This window comes from Puccinia triticina, chromosome 2A, assembly GCF_026914185.1.
Source record: "Puccinia triticina chromosome 2A, complete sequence".
Lineage (NCBI taxonomy): Eukaryota > Fungi > Basidiomycota > Pucciniomycetes > Pucciniales > Pucciniaceae > Puccinia > Puccinia triticina.
In genome coordinates, this window is record NC_070559.1 from 8796860 (window position 1) to 8819168 (window position 22309).

Sequence of the window (22309 nt, forward strand, 5' to 3'; positions counted from 1 at the left end):
ATACTGCAATCTCTGCCATTTTTGCCGTCCTTTTCCCACACTACCGGGGCCTTCTTCTTCTTGGCTTGACTGGCACTGTTGATTGGGGTTTCTGGCTGAGTATTTTTCTTCTTGAGTGGCATGGTGGGTGGTGTATAGATTCTCGAAGTACGCATGAGCTTGGCAACTGGAGTATATATGTAGGTGATTTGGGTGTTGAATGGGTGCCAAAAAAAAATCCGAGGGATGGGGGTTTGAGAAATTGGTCTGATTGCTCTTTTTTTGGATTAAAAATTTCCTGATTTCCTGCGGTCCTGGAGGTCCTGGAAGGCCATGGGAAGAAGGAGCACAGGTCCGCAGGAAACGTTCCAGGTCGCTCATTTTTCCTGGAAACTCGGACCTGGAACGCTTCCTGGGGCAATTTTGAAGCCCCCTATTGCATGATACATCGGGTATAGGCCATCAGTCTTGTGTGACCTGACAATCTTCTCTTCAAGGGTCTCCTTAAGTTCCAAGTACTTTGGTATGACATGTGCGCCTGTGGAGGAATTGCCTTCCATTTTGGAAGATTGACAAACACCTAAATAAGATGATAGGGTAATATTTTTCAACAGCCATGTGCAACAAAAACTTAAATTAATAACCAACCTCAGGCTCCTGATTGAAACTGTCCAGCTCCTTCCAGTCTTTTGGGACAAAGTGCGCATCACTAAATATGTCTGATACTTCGTCCTCCTGGCCGTCTTTTAGAATGATGGGCATCAATAGCCTTTTGGTAACTCTGACAGCGGATGTTCCAGCGGATCCCGTATCCCGCAATCAAAGGAGCAAATTTAATGCCCAACTTTTGAGCCGTTAGATCAAAGTTGGAGCGCTGGGCCGCCGGGTGAGTTATCTGTTTAATAACAAGATCAAGCTGATGAAGCATTTGATTGGTTTGTTTTTTCAATTCCAATGAGTTACATGCAAAACAGGTCAAAGATGATGAGAATTCAGTAAGTTCTAGAAGCTTTGAGGTGCTTGAGTGTATTGATCGAGGAAGCCGCTTTCTCTTGATCAGGGTCAATGTCATTGGGATCAGGACCTCCAACTGGTGTAATTTCCTTGCCCGCTGTGGTAAGCCAATCCTGATCTACCCAGAAAACCAGCAACCATCAACCACAAGGCTGTCACACCTTGAGAATAAATCCCATACCTCTGGCCTCCTTGTCAGCAAAGCCCAAGGCCCTCAACATCCCCACTCAATGGTCATACCCTGGATAATAGTGTTCCCTCTTCCCACACTTCCCCTCTCTTGGATAAACCCTCTCCCTAGTCTCAAACATCTACCCAGATCACATGTTACCCCCTTCTTCTAGTGTTTCCTTAGAACCATGTGCTCAAAGATGTATAAGCAACCTTGAAACCCTTCACCCTCCAAACCCAACATGGTACACATTATACTAGACATAGCCCCAAACCTCACCTACATTATTACTTCCTGAAACAATTCCTGAAACACCTGACTCCTCCTATCTTGGATCCCTACATTATTACTTCCTGAAACACTTCCTGAAACACCTAACTCCTCCTATCTTAGATCATAGAATATTCTACCCCTGTTATGTCTCACATATCCCCTCCTCCAACTAGGAAGATTACACCATAGCCCCCAGAAGATGGCATCATCCCCACCCACCATTACATTTTAAAGTAAAGTAACTGCCCACCATTGCTTGTGGTGGTTGGTTGTGGTACACAGAAATGTGAAAAATCAAAATTTCTTTCTAATACATATAATTACCCATAATAGGTCTAAATATCCCACCAAATGGACCCCAGGAATGGATTCTATGGCCAATTTCACTCTTAGTGACCACTGGAGGTGTCACTGGAGCCATAGCCATCATCATCCTTACACTTTATAACAACCCTTATAAGATACCATATCGTCCCTCATATCTGCAATAACCACTGAGCTCACTCTCATATTCTCTTACTCTCATATTTCTTGGTTGACATTCCACGTACCTGTCACAAGTTACCTGTTTCCTGGTTCAACTCCCAACTGAGACATATACCCTTCTCAGTCTAGGCACTCTTCTCAATTTTACATGTCACCCCCTTGAGGACCTGTGTTCAACCCCCACCAGAATCATCAAGTCAACTTTCACCCTTTCCATTCCTCATAAACTCTCAACTCTCACATACCTGTCATTGAACAACTTCATCTGGAACTAGACCAGACCTATCACTTGATTAAAACTTGCCAAGCTTAGCTTGGTGGGTCTTGTTATCTGATAGCAGAAGGACAGAGTTTTTCACCTCCATCATACCCTTCACCATTCAGCAAAAGGGTTTCACAACAACTTTTGAGTCTTACACCATGAAGTGTGTATATTGCAGCAGGAATCCATTCCCATGCCAAATTTCTCGGGACAAAGACCACACAAAGCGCTATGGCAGGGTTGAAAAGGTGTTACAACACATATCATGGTGACAGTATGGTGTTGAGGTGAATACTAACTTAACACAAGTCCCCCCTGGTGGGAGGCTTGCTGTGGCTGGCCGTGAAGTGGCCCCTCCCGCAGGGAGGGACTTGCGCGTAATGTCAAAATTGTGGCTGGGAAAGAAATCACAAATGGCTGGAGGGAAAATATTAAGCCTCAGTCAGCCTCCCTCTTGGTCCTGTGGACCTGCCCCAGATCCAAAAGATACTTCTGGACCTCAGCTTTCATTTGGCACTGGTCTCATCATCCCCTCAATCCAAACCATTTGCACTGTACTGATGTTTGAAAAATAAATAAAACATGAAGAAATGTAAACTAAGGACGCGCAACCATCATGCAGCCTGGTGGAGCCTGGATCTGCAAACCCGCAGATATCTCAAAATTAACGTAAGTCCCTTTCTGTGCTTGCGCGGGAGGGACTTGTGCCTAATGTCCAACATTTGAACATTTGGCTTGAGGCTGCCCAGCCAAATGTTTAAAAATTCCTTCTAACCCACATGTCACCGCATACCTCTCTGAATTTTTTGCAGCCTCCGGTACTATTAGAATCAGATTTTATTTCTACATAATCTCATGTGTCCAAAACAACACCTACCACCATCCCCTGAAAAAAAAATGAATTGAAAATTCCATCTGGGAGCCTACCCAGCCTGATGAAAACCGGATAGCCAGTCCGGACTAACTGCATGAAAGTAAGGTTAGATGTCATATGTCAAACCCTGTGGGTCTCCTTGCTTATGCACTCAAGAGACCTACCCATATTAATTCAATACTGGAAAAACCTGTGAGAGCATGTCTGAACTCAACCTTTGGATGATCCAATGGTTTATTTGCATTGCTCAGAAATAGCCCTCACAAGAATGGCCACTGAGTGGCCAGTTTTTGATTGTTGTACTTGAAAAAATATGTACAAGACAGCTCAGATTGAGGCCTATAAACTGATATATGGGCTTTGAATTGAAAATTGAGAGAGAGAGGGAATAAAGATGTAAATAAAAAAAATTGTGATTTTCTGCGCAAAAGCCTATCAACCTCAGGCAAAGAATGTGACTTTATTCCTAAGCCTCTCCTTTGGAGACACTTCACGCCTCCTTGGAGAGGCTTAGTTAAGCTTGCAGATATCTGCAGATCCTACACCTTTAGCCACTCAAGTGTTGCATTTTGTTGCAGATAGGAAATTCAATTGTGTATATTATCAGAAAATCAGCAAATGGATCTTCAGAGCAATTTATTATCCTTCAGGATTCCTTTGAAATTCAAAGCAAACTCGTTCAATCATTGTTGGGGCTTTTTGCTCAAACTTTTGGGTGAGGGTGCGCATCAGCACTGCCAATAGGGGGGTTCACAATTGAATTTTATAAATCTTTGGAGGTCAATTTAAGGCCTTGATGAAGATAATTTTAAAATTTTAGCAAATAAAAACAAAACTTTAGAGCTAATTTTAAGGCCTTTATGAACAATTTTATAAAAAAATAAAGAAGTTGCTCTGATTCTCAGGGGACACCCAGTCCTGCACATCTTGCCATATTTTTCAAAATTTGTTGATAAAGGCCTTAAAATTGACTCCAAAATTTCATTTTTATCCTATTGTGAACCCCCCTAATGAATCTGTCTATTCAGTTTTCTTTGTACATATTTTGCTAATTTTTAAATAATGTTTTAGTGATTTTTGGGTTGAATATCCTTCCTTTCCCTGCCAGACTACACACATTAAGCATAAGCCTCTCCTGCGGAGAGCCCTCCGGGCGGGTTCCCCCGGACCCTCCGTTTGAGAGGCTTAGTTAAGCTAATAGGTCTTGGAGATCAGTGTATGTAAGCAAGCGACCTCTCTTAGGGATGAGGATGGGCCGCGTTGGGTCGGAAAAATGCCGACCCCCTCTGCCCCGTTTTTAAATGGGTTGGGGCGGGTTGGGTCAGAGATTTAAAATATCAAGACCCGCCCCATGACCCGACCCATCCCAAGTGAAGCGGGTTGGGGCGGGTTGGGTCATGGGCCAACCCATGGGTTGGTCCAGAGAGGTGATTGAAAAAAATGTTTTTTAATGAAATCTAGGTGTGTTGAACTGGCTATATACAAAATGGACCCTGTCGGTCATGTGTATGGCTTATCACAATGGTTGAAATGAAGAAGAGAAAAAAAATAAAAGCATGTGTACATCGTGAAGCACTTCTATTCTTCATCCTTGTTGTCATCTTTGAGCCAATCTTGAGTGCAGACAAGCACCTCGAGTGTATCAGGATTGAGGTGGCTTTGGTATTTGTGTAGGACTTGGCCAGAGGTCAAGAACGCTGCTTTGGATGCAACAGAGGTTGCTGGGATACTCAAAATCGTTCAAGCAAGTTGAGCAAGGGTTGGAAACCACATTGAATTTAAGTCCCACCATTTGAGTATGTCAAATTGGGTTCCCTTTGAGATTGAGATGTTTGCCTCTTGAAGGTAGAGATCAAGCTCTCTGGTTGGGGTCCCAGTCAAGGCAACACCTTTGGTCTTAGCAAGATGCTGTTGGAAGGCCAAGTTGTCTTCATCTTCATTATGCTTGGGGAGCAACTCCTGAGTTTCAGATTCCTGGATCACTCACATCCCCACGGTGAACCGGGTCTCAATGGGTACCCATGGGCCGACCCATCCCCAAAAACCTGTGACCCGACCCACAACCAACAAAGGGTAGTTATGTTACGTTGCGTTATCTGCGCAATTTTGGTAACGTAACTACCCCCGTTATCCGGGCCCCCCCGTTACTTTACTAGTAACGGGGACATTTCAGGCCCCGCGCGTAACGTAACAGGCCTCATTTTTGAGGCCCGTTATTGCGTTATCCCCCGGATAACGCGATAACGGACCATTTAAGGCTTTTTTAGCCTCATTTTTTGCCCGTTCTCAGGGGCTCCGCGCGCCCGGATAACGCAACAAGCATAAAAAAAAGGGCTTAATATGGTGCGCTAACGTAATCGCACCGCCGTTACGCGTAACGCGTAGATAACGGCAAAAATTATGTTACATTACCTTTATCTACGCGTTACGCGTAGCGTAATTACCCTTTGTTGCCACAACAGGCCACCCAGTGGGTTGACCCATCTGGGTCAAAAATGGGCATCCGGCTGACCCGCCCCGCCCCAGACCCGGGTGGGTTGGGTCGACCCGCGGATTGACCCGACCCACGCTCACCCCTACTCTCTAGCAACGGAGGCAAGCCGGTGGCCAGTGTCAAGCTTAACTAAGCCACTTGTGGTGAGCGGGTCTGGGTGGCAGCCCAGTCTCACCAGAGAGGCTTATGAACTAAAACACAAAGCTTGCGTGAGCCAAGCGTGATATAGAGGCCACTCTTTCTCTCCTTGTTTCTATGCCACTCATCAGAATTTTTTCTTTTTTTGTTTATCTGACAGCTTACCATCTTCTTGACTTTTTGGTATTTTTTATATTGCTGTACTCTCACCCCTCACATTTGAAACTTGACAACAAGAAGTAGTATGACTGCGCACGGTCCTTGTCATATGATGCGCAAGGCAAATCCAAGTTTGAAATCATGAACTTCAATAATTTATTTCCAGTAGAAACAATCAAGATTTTACACTAAAAAAAATACTGAAAAATCCAGAACATGTAGAACTATGATGTATCAAAAACTAGAAAGATTATGTTGAGTGTTGAGAGTGTGGTGATGCAAACAAGGCTGCTCCCAGCCAAACCTTGGAATCGGCTCACGCAAGAAAAGTGTTTTAGTATGCAAGGCCCTCCCTCCGGTCGGGGTTGCTTCGCGACCAGCCAAATCTAGCTTAACTAAGCCTCTCAAATGGAGGTTCCGGGGGACCCCGCGCGGAGGGCTCTCCGCAGGAGAGGCTTACGCCTAATGACTGAAGTCTGACAGGGAAAGGAAGGATATTCAACCCCAAAATCACTAAATAATTATTTAAAAATCAGCAAAACATGTACAAAAAAACTGAATAGACAGTTTCATTGGCAGTGCCAATGCGCACCCTCACCCAAAACTTTGAGCAAAAAGACCCAAAACTGATTGAAGGAATCCGTTTTGAAGGTCAAAGGAACCCTGAAGGATATTACATTGCTCTGAAGATCCATTTTTGGATTTTCTGATAATATGCACAATTGAATTTCCTTTCTGCAACAAAATGCAACACTACATGTGTAGGATCTGCAGGTTTGCAGATCCAGGATCCACCAGGCATGATGGTTGTGCATCCTCAGTTTACATTTCTTCATGTTTTTTTATCTTTAAACCATTAGTACAGTGCAAATGGTTTGGATTGAGGAGATGAGACCAGTGCCAAATGAAAGCTGAGGTCCAGAAGTATCTTTTGGCTCTGGGGCAGGTCCACAGGACTTGAGGGGGAGGCTGGCTGAGGCTTAATATTTTCCCTCCAGCCATTTGTGATTTCTTTTCGACATTACAGGCAAGTCCCTCCCTGCGGGAGGGGCCGCTTCGCGGCCAGCCACAGCGAGCCTCCCACGAGGGGGGACTTGTGTTAAGTTAGAGCCAAATGCTGCACGCCCGCACGGAGGCTGGGACTTGTGTTAAGGTCGGGCCAGTGTATATATTTAGTTAAATATGTCTGATCGATCACCGCCGACCGTTTGCAGGTCAGATTTAGTTTTGTAGCCTACAAGTGCCGTTGCAGTGCTGGTGACACTGACACGATCCCTCTTTTCGTTTCTGGGATGATGGGCTTTAGATATGTAGTAAATAAAACTTGTATTTATGAATATGGTTTACCGAGTTTTAACCTCTCCATGAACCCATGAACTGGACTCCAGTTTATGTAGCGACGGAACCAAATAAACCAGCAGAGATATTTATGTATGTAGATGTTCTACTATCCATATTTATTTATTTACATACCCAGTTTGCGCTCGTCTCCATGGGGCCTTCCCCACCAGAACCTTGCAATGACGACCTGTCTTTTTTTCTCAAGGCGCATTTGCACCATGGGTGTTGTCCCACTTTTAACGTCCAACATAAAGATTTCCCGAAGATTGCACTGTGTAGGGGAGCGCGGTTCACCAGTTCTTGCCGTCGCATCGGTCAGGCTCATTAAGCAGGGGACCCACCGTTCAGCATGAGTTTTGGTGTACCAGGCCGACAAGCTATCTAACCGTCCGAGTTGGTCTAGGGTAGTATCCTTTACATAGCTCCATGTCGATATCCCTCCCTCTGGATCTCTTGCGTCTGTTGCTTGGATTTCCCCTGCGGGCCTGCTGTCAATTAATTTTCATCGTCTGCGTACGTTTCATCCGTAATCAGACCATGAGTTTCATATCTCCTTCTTGAGCACATACACTTAGTACTCATTCCAGTCACACCATGGACCACTGCAGTGAAGTGTGTTGACCGCTGTAGGCTCTTCCACCTTCCAAAACCCACTCGAGAATCACCTAAGCTCAATCCCCTGTTATACTATAGCTTTTGGATCAATGAACCCAGTCGCCAGGCCTCGACATGCAACCTCTTACGACCCATATTCATACTCAAGTACACATGAAGACGAACGATCCTCCCCTCCAGGGGAACCCACCGGAGGAATTTTGACTGCGACGTGCGATACTCTCTTGGCTTTCAAGCATCCCTTCATTCCTCGTCCGCAGACGCCTTCTCCAAATGGCATCGATTCCGTCGAAAGGGAGGAAGTTAGCAATGCAGCGCCTTCGTGCCTGCTCGCCCCAGCTAAAAGCCACGTAACCACCGAGCTTGGCGCATTGAAGACGGGCGCACTTGCAGCTCGATCACGTTTGAAAGTCGTCGATCGATGCCAGCCTGCACCCGATCAACCTCAGGGCTCGACAGAGCCTGGAAATGAAGCGACTAACTCGACTGGTTCAGGTTTGGACGCGACGACGCACGGCGAAATCGCATGGTTCCAGCACTCAGAAGCGGCGCACAATGTCCGACTGCGAGTGGTCCAGCCTGTGGAAATAGCGGATGGGGATGAACAGGGTCAAACTGGCTCAAGTGGGGTTATCGCTGCAATGGGTCCGGCAACTGCGGGACGCTCGGAGGAGCTCAACATTTCTCCAGCTTCTACGTCGTCCAGCCTCCTGTCTGGTGATAAGAATCGGGATGTCAAGGTTGTTTCTGCGCCATCCAGCTCTTACCTAGTCAGCCCCTTGGCCGAGGTCACGGATGCTTACACGGGACTCCAGGGAGGATGGGGGCTACCTTCCTTGACACCCGGTTTCGATTTGAAACACCAACATATTCCCCATGTTTGTTCTCCATACTTGGTTTCATTGACCTTGAAGGTCTTTCCGGATCGCTGACAGCCTGCTTTGCAGGCGACTGATTGTTACAGAAGAACATCCCAAAAGCCTTCCCGCGTCAAAAACGTCGATAAGAAAGGAAATGAAAACAAATCGATTGACGCTAACTACTGGAATCCCAATCAGATGCCTTCTCACCACAGGACTCGCCGCGGGCAGGGTTCTAGGAACAATTCCTCCGCCGATCAATCAACTTTGCCGTCTGTCCCTCGAGGTCCCTTACGAATATAATTATTTCCTTCATTTACGATGTCCAACCACCTCAACCAAACCCGCTTACGAATTGGTTTTTATGAGCACGAACAAACAGCAGCCATGAGCTCGCACTCCATCACACAAAAACTTTCACAATCCAACCTGAACACCATACCCATGAATCTAACTCGAAAGGCCTTCGAACTCAACATACTCCGAGTCTCCACCAGGTGATCAAATCTCACGAACAGAACGCGGAAACCAGCTGGAACGCGCAATTTTCCTGGCCTGTCATATTCTTCTTTTTTATATATATCTTGAACTGTATTTCTGGGACAACGGTTTATCAGGTCCCATAAAACGTCACGCTTATCTATCTCCTCATGATGTACCGATGGGACCGACATACTCGATCAAAAAATAGCTAATGTCAACATCATCTCCGAAGACTCGTTTCCAGTGTAGTTCCTCTAAAACGACAATCAATGAACTCTGTATCCTCTCTCAACATACTCTACAACCGTCAGAAGGGCAAAAAACAGATCAACTCCGTCATCCCTGCTGATTATTCTATCCTAGATATAATGACTCAAATCAGGAATAGCTTGCGTCACGTGCTAGTTTCTCCACTTGGTCCTTGATATTTCTTTTCCTTTTGATGAAATATTTCTATGTAAATAAAAAAATGACATGTCCATAAATAAATGCTCGCGAGCTGAAGCAGGAAGTGAGTAACACATTGTGATCTTGTTGAGAGTCTGGGATACCGACCTTGCCATCCACAATCGCAAAATGATATGTATGAATAATGAGCTGTGAAGTATACGTATGGGACATGGGAAGAAGAGACAGTATGTACATGCTGGACGTCCCCGGGGGCCTCCGGGGGCCCAACTTGGACGGGCGTGTTCCAAGTACGACCACTGGCAAACCATCTGCAATCTCAGCACAACAACCATGTCATCCCACTCAAGCTGTCTTGGTCCCATCATCGACTCCATTGCCGCCGGTTTGCATTTAGATAACAGTCGAGACCAAGCAACCATCGACCATGACCAACAGCAGGCTCTATCATCATGTAAATGTCGATTTGGAGAACTTGAGGTATGCATGCATCTTTGACCGTTGCAATTAAAACTCGATATTCCACTGACATTCATCATTTTCGCTCCTTCAGCCCCATTCACCGCCGTTCATCAACGTGACACAATCACAGTACCCATCCCGCCCTCAAGATTCCTCTACAGACCAAGAAAAGCCTCTCATTAACCTCCAAGACAATCATATGATTGATTATCCCTCGACCCTGGAGCAGGAAATCGATTGTCTGTCTGACGATCTACGTAAATGGAGCTTGCGGATTTTCGGGTTTGCCGAAATCGCCATGAAGGAATTCAAGACGCACGACCTGATTGCTCAAATCTTTGAACAGACTCCTGGTGAGTTCTAACTTAGCATCACCACCTCCAGCGATGACCACGCACATCTAATGACTGTCCTTCAAAAATCAGGCTGGAAAGTGACTCGGCACGCGTATGGAATTCAAACAGCCGTTGAGGCGGTCTTCACACACGGCAGAGGCGGTCGGACGGTAGGCTTCAACTCGGAAATGGATGCTTTACCCGGGATTGGGTAAGAGCTGCACATTTTGTCTTCTACACTATCGATATCACGCCTGCAGAGGTTGATCCGCGCGGTGCACAGGCACGCCTGTGGACATCCTTTGATTTGTATCGCTGGGATTGCAGCTGCCATGGCTACTGCAGAAACTCTAAAAAAGGTGGGCCCTTTTTCTCCCACATACGCGATTATGTAGCGAAGACAAGCCGCGTGTTATTTTCAGTCAATTGATCGTGTTTCAAACTTGAAATTGATTTCAGACCAACACCCCTGGTAAAGTAGTGTTACTTGGAACCCCAGCAGAAGAGACGATTGGAGGCAAGATCCAATTACTCAAGCAGGGTGCTTACCGGGGCATGGATGTGAGTTGGGCAAGACCGGCTGTTTCATTAATTGATCACAGCTACCCGGCTTTGAAACACAGTTGGACTAATGCATTCACCCCGAGTCAGTTTAGGCTTGTTTGATGCTACATCCTGGTCCGTTTGGTGGGATGTTGCCGATGCTCGCAATCAGCCAAATCAAGGTGGAATATTTCGGGAAAAAGTAAGGTTTCTAGCACTTTTTTTTTTTTGATCAGCATGGCATAGGAAAAGTTGAAATTGCGACTACTTTCACGATTATTCAAGTGCTCATGCCGCAGGGGCTCCTTGGGAAGGCATCAATGCGCTCGATGCTGCGGTAGCAGCTTATACTAATATATCACTTCTTCGCCAACAAAGTTGAGTCCATCTCATCTTTTTGCTCACATTCGAGCCGTATTCAACCCACGCGCCCCATGATCTGCCTCAAATATCTACCCATAGTCCGACCGGACGAGCGAGTGCATGGCATCATTCAAGGCTCAGAAAATTGGGTTTCGAATGGTGTGTGAAGGTCTCGCTCGGCATTTTCCAAAGGGCAAGCGACCCATGATGTTGAATCAAGATTTCTTGCTGGTTGGATGTTACTAGTGATACCGGATTATGCTTGGCTCAGATACGACATCCGAGCGCCTACAAAGGAAGGGATGGAAAAACTTAAATCACGCGTCTTGAAGTGCTTCCAAGCAGCTTGTGACTCAAGTGGATGTCGAATGAAAATCGAAGAAGAAATGGTCTATGCTGATTTGGTCAACAACTTACCGTTAGCCAACGAGTACCATCAGTACATGGAGAACATCATGGGGATTGCCGTTCCTATGGAAGGGCCAACACTTGGGTCAACTGACTTTGTAAGTCCCTTGGATTCCTCCACTCTCTTTGAAGACCTGGAACAAATCGATTTATATATAAACCTATGCGTACCTGGCGACTTACCCCACTTCTCAGGGGAATGTGTCATATGAAGTCCCCTCGATTCATCCCATCTATGCCATTCCAACCTTACCCGGCCAAGGGAATCACACCCGAGGGTTTACCAAAGCCGCCGCGACGGAAGAAGCACATTGTCTCACTTTGAAATCAGCCAAGGGTATTGCTGTTGCCGGTTGGAAAGTCTTGGCTGATAAAGCGTTCGCTGAAGAAGTCCGCCAAGCTTTCAAGCCTTAGGCTTCCCAACGGCATCCCTGTTTATGCATTTGCGTTAAATCTTGTATCAGATTTTTTCGTATCGTTTGTCTCTCTTCATTCCTCCTCTCACACTTACAAATTCTACCATTTGGTACAGCTTTCCAACCGGTCCGTCGTGTTGTTTTAATCTATCTACAAGGCCACCTGGCATGTTATTCTGTAGCAACAGCATACCGTCACCCACATCACGACAGCCGGGCTGTACTATTGAGCTTGTTTCTTCATTCTGATCATCGTCAATCAAGTGTTTAGTTGTCTTTTTTTTTCTCTTGAGCCGTGATTTTACAAGGACCGATGCACTGAGCCGTCATACACCGCATAACATGGTCGCGGACATTTCTGACGACGTCAGCTTCATGAGGTCATTCTGTTCTAAGAAGTTGCACGCCCTCATCTTCAGTTCAAAAGAAAAGAAAAAAAAATAAGATAAACTCTACTCAACCTCCTGACTTTTGCCTGGTTCCCTGAGCTGGACATGGTGGAATGTACATGCTCAATCACCAAAGTAGGCATGTGCAAGAAATAAACATCAATTATCCTAAATGAATGTCTGTTCAAAAAGTGCCCTCGGCTCAGGCCAGGAAATTATGGTGGGTGTAAGTCCCCCCGGCAAGCCTTTAACCCATCACTTGAGGGTTAGCCGTGATGGACTTTGTTAAGTTGTGCAAATAAGTGTTTATTATTACACCAGTTTTATATAGAGCTCCGTTGATTGTTGCTTTTTTTACCCTCAGGAGGCAATGCATACCGGGCGATACAGGGCGATACCTAGAGATGTGCTAAGCAGTGATGATCATGAATTGATGGCATGGACCGTATGGGCATATTCAATCCATTTCATCGGTAGGCTGTGGGTCTTTTGTTTCCTGAATCCTGCCTTGGTTGATAAGGTGACCCAGAAGGGAAGTTGAAGACATTTCGAAGATGGTATACGCCGATGTTGAGTAGTCCATGAGTCATGAGCCAGATGTTGACTGTCGTCCTGGAAGTCGGTGTGTGGTAATGTCATTTTGTAGCCATGATCCCGAGCGTGTCCTCTTTGAACAGGTCGTCAAAGACCAAGCAAGAACCAAATGACTTCCTCCAATCGTCGATAATTTGTGAGCCGAAGGTCTCTCTAACACTTGATCTATTTGGAATAAAACAGTGCAAGCCCCAGTCTTTTTGTATCTCCCTATCAGAAACTCCGATCTACTTTTGGAGCCGTCCATAGCTTCAAGCCGTCCGTAGAATTATCTATCCCTCTTCTGACTACAACTCTTTTGAGCTCTTTCCATCCTTCTTCAGCAATCCATCTCGGTTTGTGTTTTTTTCGCTATTTTTGCGACTCAAAATTCTGCTCTTTTGTCCACTTAATCTCGCTGTGTTGGCTCATTGGACTTTCCCTGCTTGAAACCAACCTTTCCTCACCTGCCAACCATTTCATCCTCCCCATCATCAGGTTGCCCATCAAGCCTTCAAGGAGCTCACCAATCTCCCCCTAAAAGAACCCAATAGGCCACTTGTCCATTCTGCTAGAAGATTATTATTGCCATCCATCTGTTGAACTCTTTTCAAAACTCCTTCAACCTTCATTTTAACGTTCACGGTCACCCTTATGACCTCTTCCCTATCCCATCGTATAAATCCTTCCTCTCCTTCGGGCCTTCAATCCAACATGAGAGCAAACAACGTCTATCGTCATCAGCACTCTCTCTCAAGCTCCATCCCTGCTAGCGATCATTTTGGCTCGTTCTTCAACGACTATGGTTGCGTACGAAGCGCCGGTGGTCCCAGGAAGAGCTTAGATGTCACCAGAAGTCTACCCGTCAATGGCCTAATCAGCCCTCGCCCCCCTGGCTTGACGCAACTCAGGCCCAACAGTGAAATCTTATCCGCCAATGGCAGTCACTGTGGTGCTTCGGGTAGTACCAATGTTCAACCAAACCAGGGCGATTCAAGTGAGGGTAAGTGTATATATTCACCAAGCTGTTTTTTTTATTGGATGGTGGTTAATTCTCCATTATCTTTCACTCACACAGTCAAAGCTATTGACAAGTGGTTTGAGAATTTACAAAGCTATGAAGCCACCTTACAAGAAATGGCTGCGGCCAGTTTGGATGTCAATTTTAAAGAAGAAGTGAGACGATTCTTTTGACTAGCAAGCATTTTGACACCATTTTAAACTCCTCTATTTGATTTGCTTGGTGGGGTTAGTTGGACGCCATTGAGCAATGGTTCAGAGTTCTTAGTGAAGCTGAGAGGGCTGCAGCATTGTATTCCTTGATGCAGGTCAGTGTGGTATTTTGATTTTCGCCAACACACATTGAACTTAAAACCTGATCCTGCCTTTCAGTCTTCTACTCAAGTCCAAATACAATTTTTCATTACTGTATTGCAGCAAATGGCTTGCAGTGATCCCACAATCTCAATGCCAAGTCCCATGGTGAACCCCGCAAGTAAGGATCCTGTGTTCTATTCTTTAGGTTGTGATTGACCTTTTGATTTCTTATTCTTTTTCAGCACCTTCTATGGAACAACAGATGGAAGCCAAACTTTCCCAACTTGACAAGAAATCTCCTGCATCACCAATGGTTTGGCAGTTTCTCACTCCTTGTGTTAATCTCACGTCAAGTCAACAATTCCTCAGTCCTAACTCCGCTTTATTCAATGAGTCCAATAATTCAGGCAATCCTCCAATTGCACTTTCTGATCAATCTGCCAGGCTAAACACAAAATCTGAAAATCAAATTTCTGCCCCTGGTCAATTATTAAGTGCCAGTAACAGTCTCAAAAGCTCAAATTGTGTTTTCCCAGGCCCCCTCAAAGAGGGATCACATAGTTGTGCATCTAGCCCTAGACCCAAATCCAATGGCACCTTGTTTGGCAACAACTCTCAAAGCACACTTCAGCCTGGATTCACCCATCCAATCAACTCCTCTACATTTGGAATTGACAGTCAACTCAGTCCGTTCATAGGTGGTAGCTGGGCTAGTCAGGTGAACACACCTCTGGTCCCCATGTTTGGTAACAAAGATAAGGCAAACAGTCCAAATCATGATGACACAGCACCAAACATCAGCAAAACCAGTAATCAGCTTGCACCCTGGGATTCTGCCTCCCAAGAAGGTTCCAACGAATCTGCTCAATTGGCTTTGCCCAACATTTCCCTGCCACAATCTTCTTTACGGAATGGTTTCCCATTAGATGATGCGCGCAAGTTCCGGAGACAGAGCAAGAGTGCTGCTGCTGATGGCTCTGAATCTGATGGTATGTGATTTTGAACTCATTTTATTTTTAGTAGCAGGTTATTCACAATTTTATGGAGCCTAGTTTTCTTGGGGGTCCTTTCTGGCACAAACAAGAACAGCAACAGCGTTGGCTCACCTCAGCCAGACAGACTATTCCGCAACAGCACCGGTCAATCTGCTGCAAAAAACGGCAACAAAAATCCCACCAACACAAACCTCTCAGCTATGAGGAATGGAAAAACTCTGTATAGCCCAATGAATCCACAATACATGCTTGGAGCCCAAAAGGGTGCTGTGGCAACTCAAAATAACTGGCACCAAGGTTTGAAAAGTGCATCAATGGCATCAATGAACCAGCATGATCCAAATATGCTGAATGAACTTGTCATGTTAAATACTCTCACTGCTGGAATAAATGGTGAAACAAATGGAGTGAACCTGAATGGTATGGCAAACCTGGCGGCAATGTCAAAGTAAGAAGACCTTGTTGAAATAATTTGTTCTTGTCTGACGGTAGTATTGACTAGCATTTCTGATTACCCAGTATCACCAACCCTGCTGGTTTTCAAAATATGGCCAACATACTCAACATGCATCAGCAAATGAAACAAGTAAAAAACCTCCAGTCACTTCAACAGAAACTTCAGAAGAACGGGATGATGACCGGTGGTGTAATGGCTTCTCCTGGCTCGGCTCAATTGGGGATGAATTCGGGATTCCCCATGATATCAAGAAGTCCGGGCAACAACAAGCGCAGTCCAACTGGGAGAGGCTCGGGAAAACCAACACACATGCCAGGCTCAGGCTCAAATCCGGATGAGAACTTGGACATGAAACTCTTGAACGACGTTCCAGCTTGGCTCCGAAGCTTGCGCTTACACAAATACACGCCTAACTTTTCAGGATGCACGTGGCAAGAGATGGTCTTGATGAGCAACGCAACCCTCGAGGCCCGTGGGGTGGCCGCTGTTGGTGCGCGAAGAAAGATGCTGAGAACCTTTGAGACGGTCAGGATCATCAAGGGAATGGCCTTGCCCGGTGATGGAAACAACAAGCCAACCACTCCAACAAATGACACTGATGTCACCGCAGTTCATCAAAACTCCAAGCAAACCAACACTGCCCCTGAACCCGAAAGTGACAAGGATTGAAACAAGTATTGATCCAAAGTTACTGCTAGTGTTTTTTTGATGTCTCATCTTTTTCATATTTTTAGCTTGTTCTAGGAATTCTATACTTGGATATACCCCTATGTGGTATAATTTCTGACCCTTTCTCCCCTATATCATATATTCAACAATTTCAAAGTTACCCTGCATACCATTTTCCTTTCCATTTTTTTGTAAATAAATTTAAAAGCATGTTTCTTGTATATATGCACATTTTTTTTGTTGCTGGTCTTAGTTTTTTCTTTTCCCTTTTTGACTGTACAATGTAAATACACAACTCATGCATTTTTTATCAGATGTTTCTCCTAACCACTTGATCTGAAAACAATATATGTAATTACAAGCCACAAATTTTACTGGTCATGTTTGATAAGTTTTCCTTATTTGAAGGTCTTAAGTGCTAAGACAGTGTTGCCACTACACTTGAATTTGGAATGGTACAGATCAAGCCATTTCATCAATTTAACTTATGCTTCAGCTGAACCATGATTGTAGGATAATGTGATGACTTTCCCTTATGTAATACTAGAGTCATGAACCAGGTCTACATTGGTTTGTAGGCATATAATTTGACATTGAAATAACCTGGGATATTAAACCAATCTGAAATTTGTTCAGCAAAAAAATGTATTAAGTGTAGTGTTGTGCTATCATAGAAAATAAGGTTTGGGTAAAAAATGTACCTTTCATTTTTTACATTGTGAATCATACACTTCTTCCTATTTGTGGTGGCAATCAGTTGTTGTACCAATTAATACTATCTTGCTTTGTACTTCATGCCCAAAATACCCATAACCCCACATATTTAAAACTTTCCTTGCTGTTCTCAGAGCAGTTGTGAAGGTAGGTGTACCCTACTATTCCCATAAACCAGACTAATCTGTATATTTTGATTTCAGGTAATTATACATGATTAAGAGAGGTCTCTCTGTACTGCTTCCGCCTCAGCTTTGAAATTCATCCTTATCACCATGATATTATAAGCTACATCCATCAAGATTCATAGTAATTTGGTCTGAGTGTGAAGGGCAAATTTGTGGTGGGGCCAAACATCAAGCAAGAGTAACAAAATCATATATAATGGCCCCATTTGGACGCACCCACTACTGAGAACTGGTTGGGCTCCAAATGAACCAATTAAACCACATCATCAAGACTCCATGCAGTTGAGCTAGAACCCAATCAATACATGCAAGGACCTAGTTTGATTGATAGCACTCCTTTGAGGTCTAAATTGATCATAAGCTTGTGCCATGTAATTTTATTAGCTCAAAGTGCCCCTTTAAAGAACTATGCATTTCTTCTTCTCCTAGTTCTTCTGTTTGGATGCACCTGCTCGATAGGGCAGTTGTACCCTGCCCCAAGTTGTATGTATGTCTGGGTAATTTTTTCCGTATGTATGTATGTACAAAGCGACATCGCCCCCTGGGTGACAGATGTACCTCTGCCGCCAATCAGGCTGGTTGAGGTGGAGGCGCTGGCCTGAGACTGTACGCATGAATGGGATTGTTTAATACGAGGCGATTAGTCCAGCGTCATCGTCCCGACTTGGCAACTAGAGTTTGTGTGTGTGTATGTGGTGTGACTCGTGTGGAGGAAGGTGTGGACTGTGGCTGGGTCAGCCGGACGAAGACTGTTGAGGGAGCCTCGACGATCCAGACCTTCGAGCGTTGGGCGGACTCCAGCCATCGAGAACCAGCCGGAGCTCGACCGTTGCCGCCCCTATAAGAGCCCCTTCAGCGCTCGCACCCTTCTCCACACCTTTCTACTCAAAACCATACATAACCATCGACTCGACACTGTACGTACCTTGTCGCACCCACCTGCCTTGTCTGGACCCAATCAGCCTCTTGAGCTGGCACAGCCGAAGGGATCTATATTTGGCCAGTCCAAGCTGACTGATTTGATTCTACCGCCAGCAAAGCCAACAGACACTCAAAAGCGGCTCAAACAACAAGTAGGCCTCACTTGAACCATCTCATCTGCTCTCAGTTCGATCCGATGGCTTCATTGGCTCCCGTTCGACCACCCTCTGCTACTTCCAACCGATCGACCACCCCTTCCTCTCAACAGAATAACGTCTTCCGTCATCAACACTCTCTCTCCTCATCAACGCCTTCCAATCAACACTTTGGTGCCCTCTCCCCCCGCTATGGCCCGCCTCGAAGTGCTGGTGGGATGAGGCAGAGCTTGGATAACACCAAACAGTTCCTTGGAAACCCCCCTGTCAGTCCTCGCCTTCCTCCCGGCTCGGCAGGTCACAACATTCGCCCGAACAGTGAGATGCTCGGATTGAGTGGCCAACAACAGCTCCACGGCGCCCCTTCTCTAGAAGGTAAGTCTAACCGATCCTCATCAAAACCTGGGTGTCTTGTGGTGGTGGTCATTCTGATCACCTTTTACACCCGGCAGCCGAAGCCATCGACAAGTGGTTTGAGGACTTACAAAGCTACGAAGCCACGCTTGAAGAAATGGCTACTGCTAGTCTGGATGCTAGCTTCAAGGAAGAGGTAAGTAAACCGACCCGATCCATCTTACTCCGTTCCGTCCAGCTTGACGATTGATCGATCCGTTCTTAATCCAATAATGACTCAAGCTAAGCGCGATCGAGCAATGGTTCCGCGTCCTCAGTGAAGCTGAGAGAACCGCAGCTCTATACTCTTTGTTGCAAGTGAGTCAAAACGGGGTTTTCTGAGGACTGGCTTGCAGCTTTGATGTTGATACGCTCCCCTCCTCATCCAGTCGTCCACTCAAGTTCAAATACGATTCTTCATCACCGTCTTGCAACAAATGGCCCGCAGTGACCCGATGACTGCCCTATTAAGCCCCGCGCCGACGGGTAACGGTAAGATTCCTTCTTGGTCTTGTTAGTTGACTCTTCCAGATCGCCGACTGATTACTACTCTACTGTTTGTTCGATCCCATTCTAGGTGTGTCCATGAAGCAGCAGATGGAAGCCAAACTGGCTCAACTAAGCAAGATGTCGCCTGCGTCTCCTATCGTTCGCCAATTTGCCCGTCAGTCACTCGGCCCCAACGTCAACACTTCTTCGAACGAGCCTTATCTTAGCCCCAATTCAGCACTCCTCGGCGATTCCAATAATTTCAACGCCAGCTCAAACGATGCAGCAGCTCTGCTCGCTAGTCAGCGTGCTAAGCTCCAGTCTAAAGCAGCTAACCGACTATCTGCCCCCGGGCAGCTGCTAGGCGACAGCAGTTTGAAGAGCCCCAAGTGGAGCCATTTTTCAGGAACAGTCGAAGAAGAAGCACAGAGCCGTTCGGTAAGCCCAAGACCGAAAAGCACCAGTGGCGAAGCCAACTCGTCAGCCAATCAACATAATCCACCTGCTCCGACCCTTTCCCGCACCTTGCCTTCGCCTTCGGCACAAGAAAGCCAAATGAGTCCGGCCGTGGGCGGCAGTTGGGCCAGTCAAGTCAACACCCCTTTGGTTCCTATGTTCGCTAACAAGGAACCAGCCCACAGCCATCACGAAGCCCATCAAGCTCACAGCGAGGCCGTTGCGAATCGTCTGGCCCAATGGGGTGCCAACCACCAAGCCGGCTCAAACAGCGCTTCATTACCAGCTTCTGCATTGGCACCTTCGAAGGCTCGCGGTTCAGTGGATGCCCCACCAAGTGGTATTCAACTGGACGATGCACGCAAATTCCGCAGAGCTAGCAAGAGTAACGCCACCAACGCTTCGTCCGGTAAGTTTCTCTCCAGTCAACTTTCCTGTGTACGTCTGCTAATCGACTGTGGCTCCTGCGCGCTGCTAGGTTTTTCGGGTGTCTTGTCCGGTATGAATAGCTCGACAAACAGCAATGCCCAAGCTTCAAACCAGTCTGCTAGCAACCACCAACCGAACGGCCAATCGGGAATGTTGAGTCGCACGCTGCCCTCGACCAATAACTCCAATGCGCACCTTTCATCGGCGATGAGCGCAAGCAGTGGACCTGCTTTACCCAACCTTATCTCTGCGCAATCATTATTAGGAGCATCACAGACTTCTATGGCGGCTTCTCAACCGAACTGGAGAAACGGATTGAATAGCCCAAACACCCAATCTTTGAACAGTCCCGATCCGACCATGGTTAACAATCTAGCTATGATGAACACACTTGCTGGCTTGAATGGTGGAATGGACATGAACTCCATTGCGAATCTGGCTGCCATGACGAAGTAAGTTTCTCACCTTCAGGCCATTTGTTACTCGGCTTCGCTCTCTTGATTGATAAATTCTCATCTGCTCCCACCAACTCCAGCATGTCCGATCCCAACGCCCTCCAGAACATGGCAAACATGCTCAACATGCGACAACAAATCCAACAGGTTCAACAAGTCCAAAGCTTGCAGGCGTTGCAACAACAGTTGCAGCAGAACGGAATGATTGCAGGTATGATGAACACAGCCCCGCTTCTCTCGCCTGCCAACAACGCAAGGTTTGGCCTAAACATGGGCTTCCCGATGAATGGTGGCGGGATGGCTGGGAACAAACGCAGTCCGGGAATGGGTGCCCGGCCGGTAGCGACGGCGAACAAACCGAACCATACGCCCGGTTCAGGAGCGAATCCCGACGAAGAGTTGGACATGAAGCTACTCGGCGATGTGTCGGCGTGGTTAAGGGGCTTGAGGCTGCACAAATACACGCCCAACTTCGAAGGTTGCACGTGGAAGGAGATGGTGATGATGGGTGACTCGGACCTCGAAAATCGTGGAGTGGCCGCCGTGGGTGCCCGTCGAAAGATGCTCAGGACCTTCGAGACCGTCCGATTGAAGACCGGAATGGCCCTACCCGGTGACGGTGATGGAGCCCGCGACGCCAATGGCGATCGCATCGATTCGACGGCCGCAAACGTCGATAAGGTTGAGGAAGAAGAGCATCAGACTCAGCCTACTAGCAACCTCTCAGTGACTCCTGAAAGCGACCAATGAGAAAGATCTTATATGGAGCTAGACCCTCGTCGATATATAATCTCTTTTTATTTTTATTTGTAATTCTTTGGATTTTTATGCTCACCCAGCCAACCTGATGTCTAACATTTCTTTCTTGTATGTATCTTTTATGATGTATGTGCGTTACGAGTCAATGTCCTCTGATCTAGTCTTCTCCCTCACCGGTGCGATCGGCATACTGTTTCCAAGGCCGCCTCGATATTGGTGTCGTATCAGTGCAGCTCGCCTCTTTCCCCCGTTGTGAATCAAGTCGAATATTTGGCTGGGGTGGGCAGGATTTTCAATCGCATGATACATAATCCCACAGAAAAAAACCCGACAGCAAACTGAATAAACTGTTTACAAGCCGTGATAAGTGAACTTGCTCAGAAAGGCTCAGAACTATGAAGATGATTGAAGCAAGAACCAAAAACCTGGGTGTCTTGCTTGTTTTTTTTTTTCTCATTACACGGATTAGATAAACACGTTTTCCAGTCTGCCACAACTGTCCAACAGCGATCATGTCATCCCTCAGCCTGCGGTTGAGGCCCTCCGTTGTGGAGCTGCCGACTACCTTGAACTGTGGACGGCAGGGTAAACAAGGTTGTGGTTTTCACAGGAGCATGGTGGCCTTACTCTCGCTCACTAAGCCGCTTCTGGGTTTGTGCCCACTCCCAAAGGGGGGCCTATTAAAATGTAGGCAACCCCGACGCTGTGAGGCGTGGCACGGGGTTTTGTTGATTTTGGCACGTATTTTGATGCATATTTATTTTTGTCAGAAGTGCCAATTGTAGTAGGAAAGAAAGTATGCCAGTTGCACCAAACTTGGACGTAGCTCGCTGTGGCCAATGACTGACAGCCAGGACCGCATCTT

At 46.3% G+C, this 22309-nt stretch overlaps 4 protein-coding genes across 4 annotated transcripts; all 4 read left to right on the plus strand.

The window, feature by feature from the left end:
* Positions 1-7896: 7896 nt before the first annotated feature.
* On the plus strand, positions 7897-8970 carry PtA15_2A927 (uncharacterized protein; the record flags this gene model as incomplete). Its single annotated transcript, XM_053166998.1, has 2 exons — positions 7897-8685; positions 8755-8970. 2 exons carry the CDS (start codon positions 7897-7899, stop codon positions 8968-8970), a joined length of 1005 nt encoding a protein of 334 aa, XP_053018165.1.
* Positions 8971-9891: 921 nt separating this feature from the next.
* On the plus strand, positions 9892-12083 carry PtA15_2A928 (uncharacterized protein; the record flags this gene model as incomplete). Its single annotated transcript, XM_053166999.1, has 10 exons — positions 9892-10038; positions 10112-10373; positions 10446-10566; positions 10639-10714; positions 10815-10916; positions 11012-11100; positions 11184-11275; positions 11361-11420; positions 11508-11767; positions 11865-12083. 10 exons carry the CDS (start codon positions 9892-9894, stop codon positions 12081-12083), a joined length of 1428 nt encoding a protein of 475 aa, XP_053018166.1.
* A 1678-nt stretch (positions 12084-13761) lies between these two features.
* PtA15_2A929 (uncharacterized protein) lies at positions 13762-16485 on the plus strand (the record flags this gene model as incomplete). The annotated part of the gene is made up of 7 exons (XM_053167000.1): positions 13762-14050; positions 14126-14223; positions 14301-14375; positions 14440-14542; positions 14607-15353; positions 15417-15807; positions 15879-16485. 7 exons carry the CDS (start codon positions 13762-13764, stop codon positions 16483-16485), a joined length of 2310 nt encoding a protein of 769 aa, XP_053018167.1.
* Positions 16486-18504: 2019 nt separating this feature from the next.
* On the plus strand, positions 18505-21435 carry PtA15_2A930 (uncharacterized protein; the record flags this gene model as incomplete). Its single annotated transcript, XM_053167002.1, has 7 exons — positions 18505-18838; positions 18916-19013; positions 19100-19174; positions 19246-19348; positions 19434-20210; positions 20280-20682; positions 20766-21435. 7 exons carry the CDS (start codon positions 18505-18507, stop codon positions 21433-21435), a joined length of 2460 nt encoding a protein of 819 aa, XP_053018168.1.
* Positions 21436-22309: the final 874 nt, after the last annotated feature.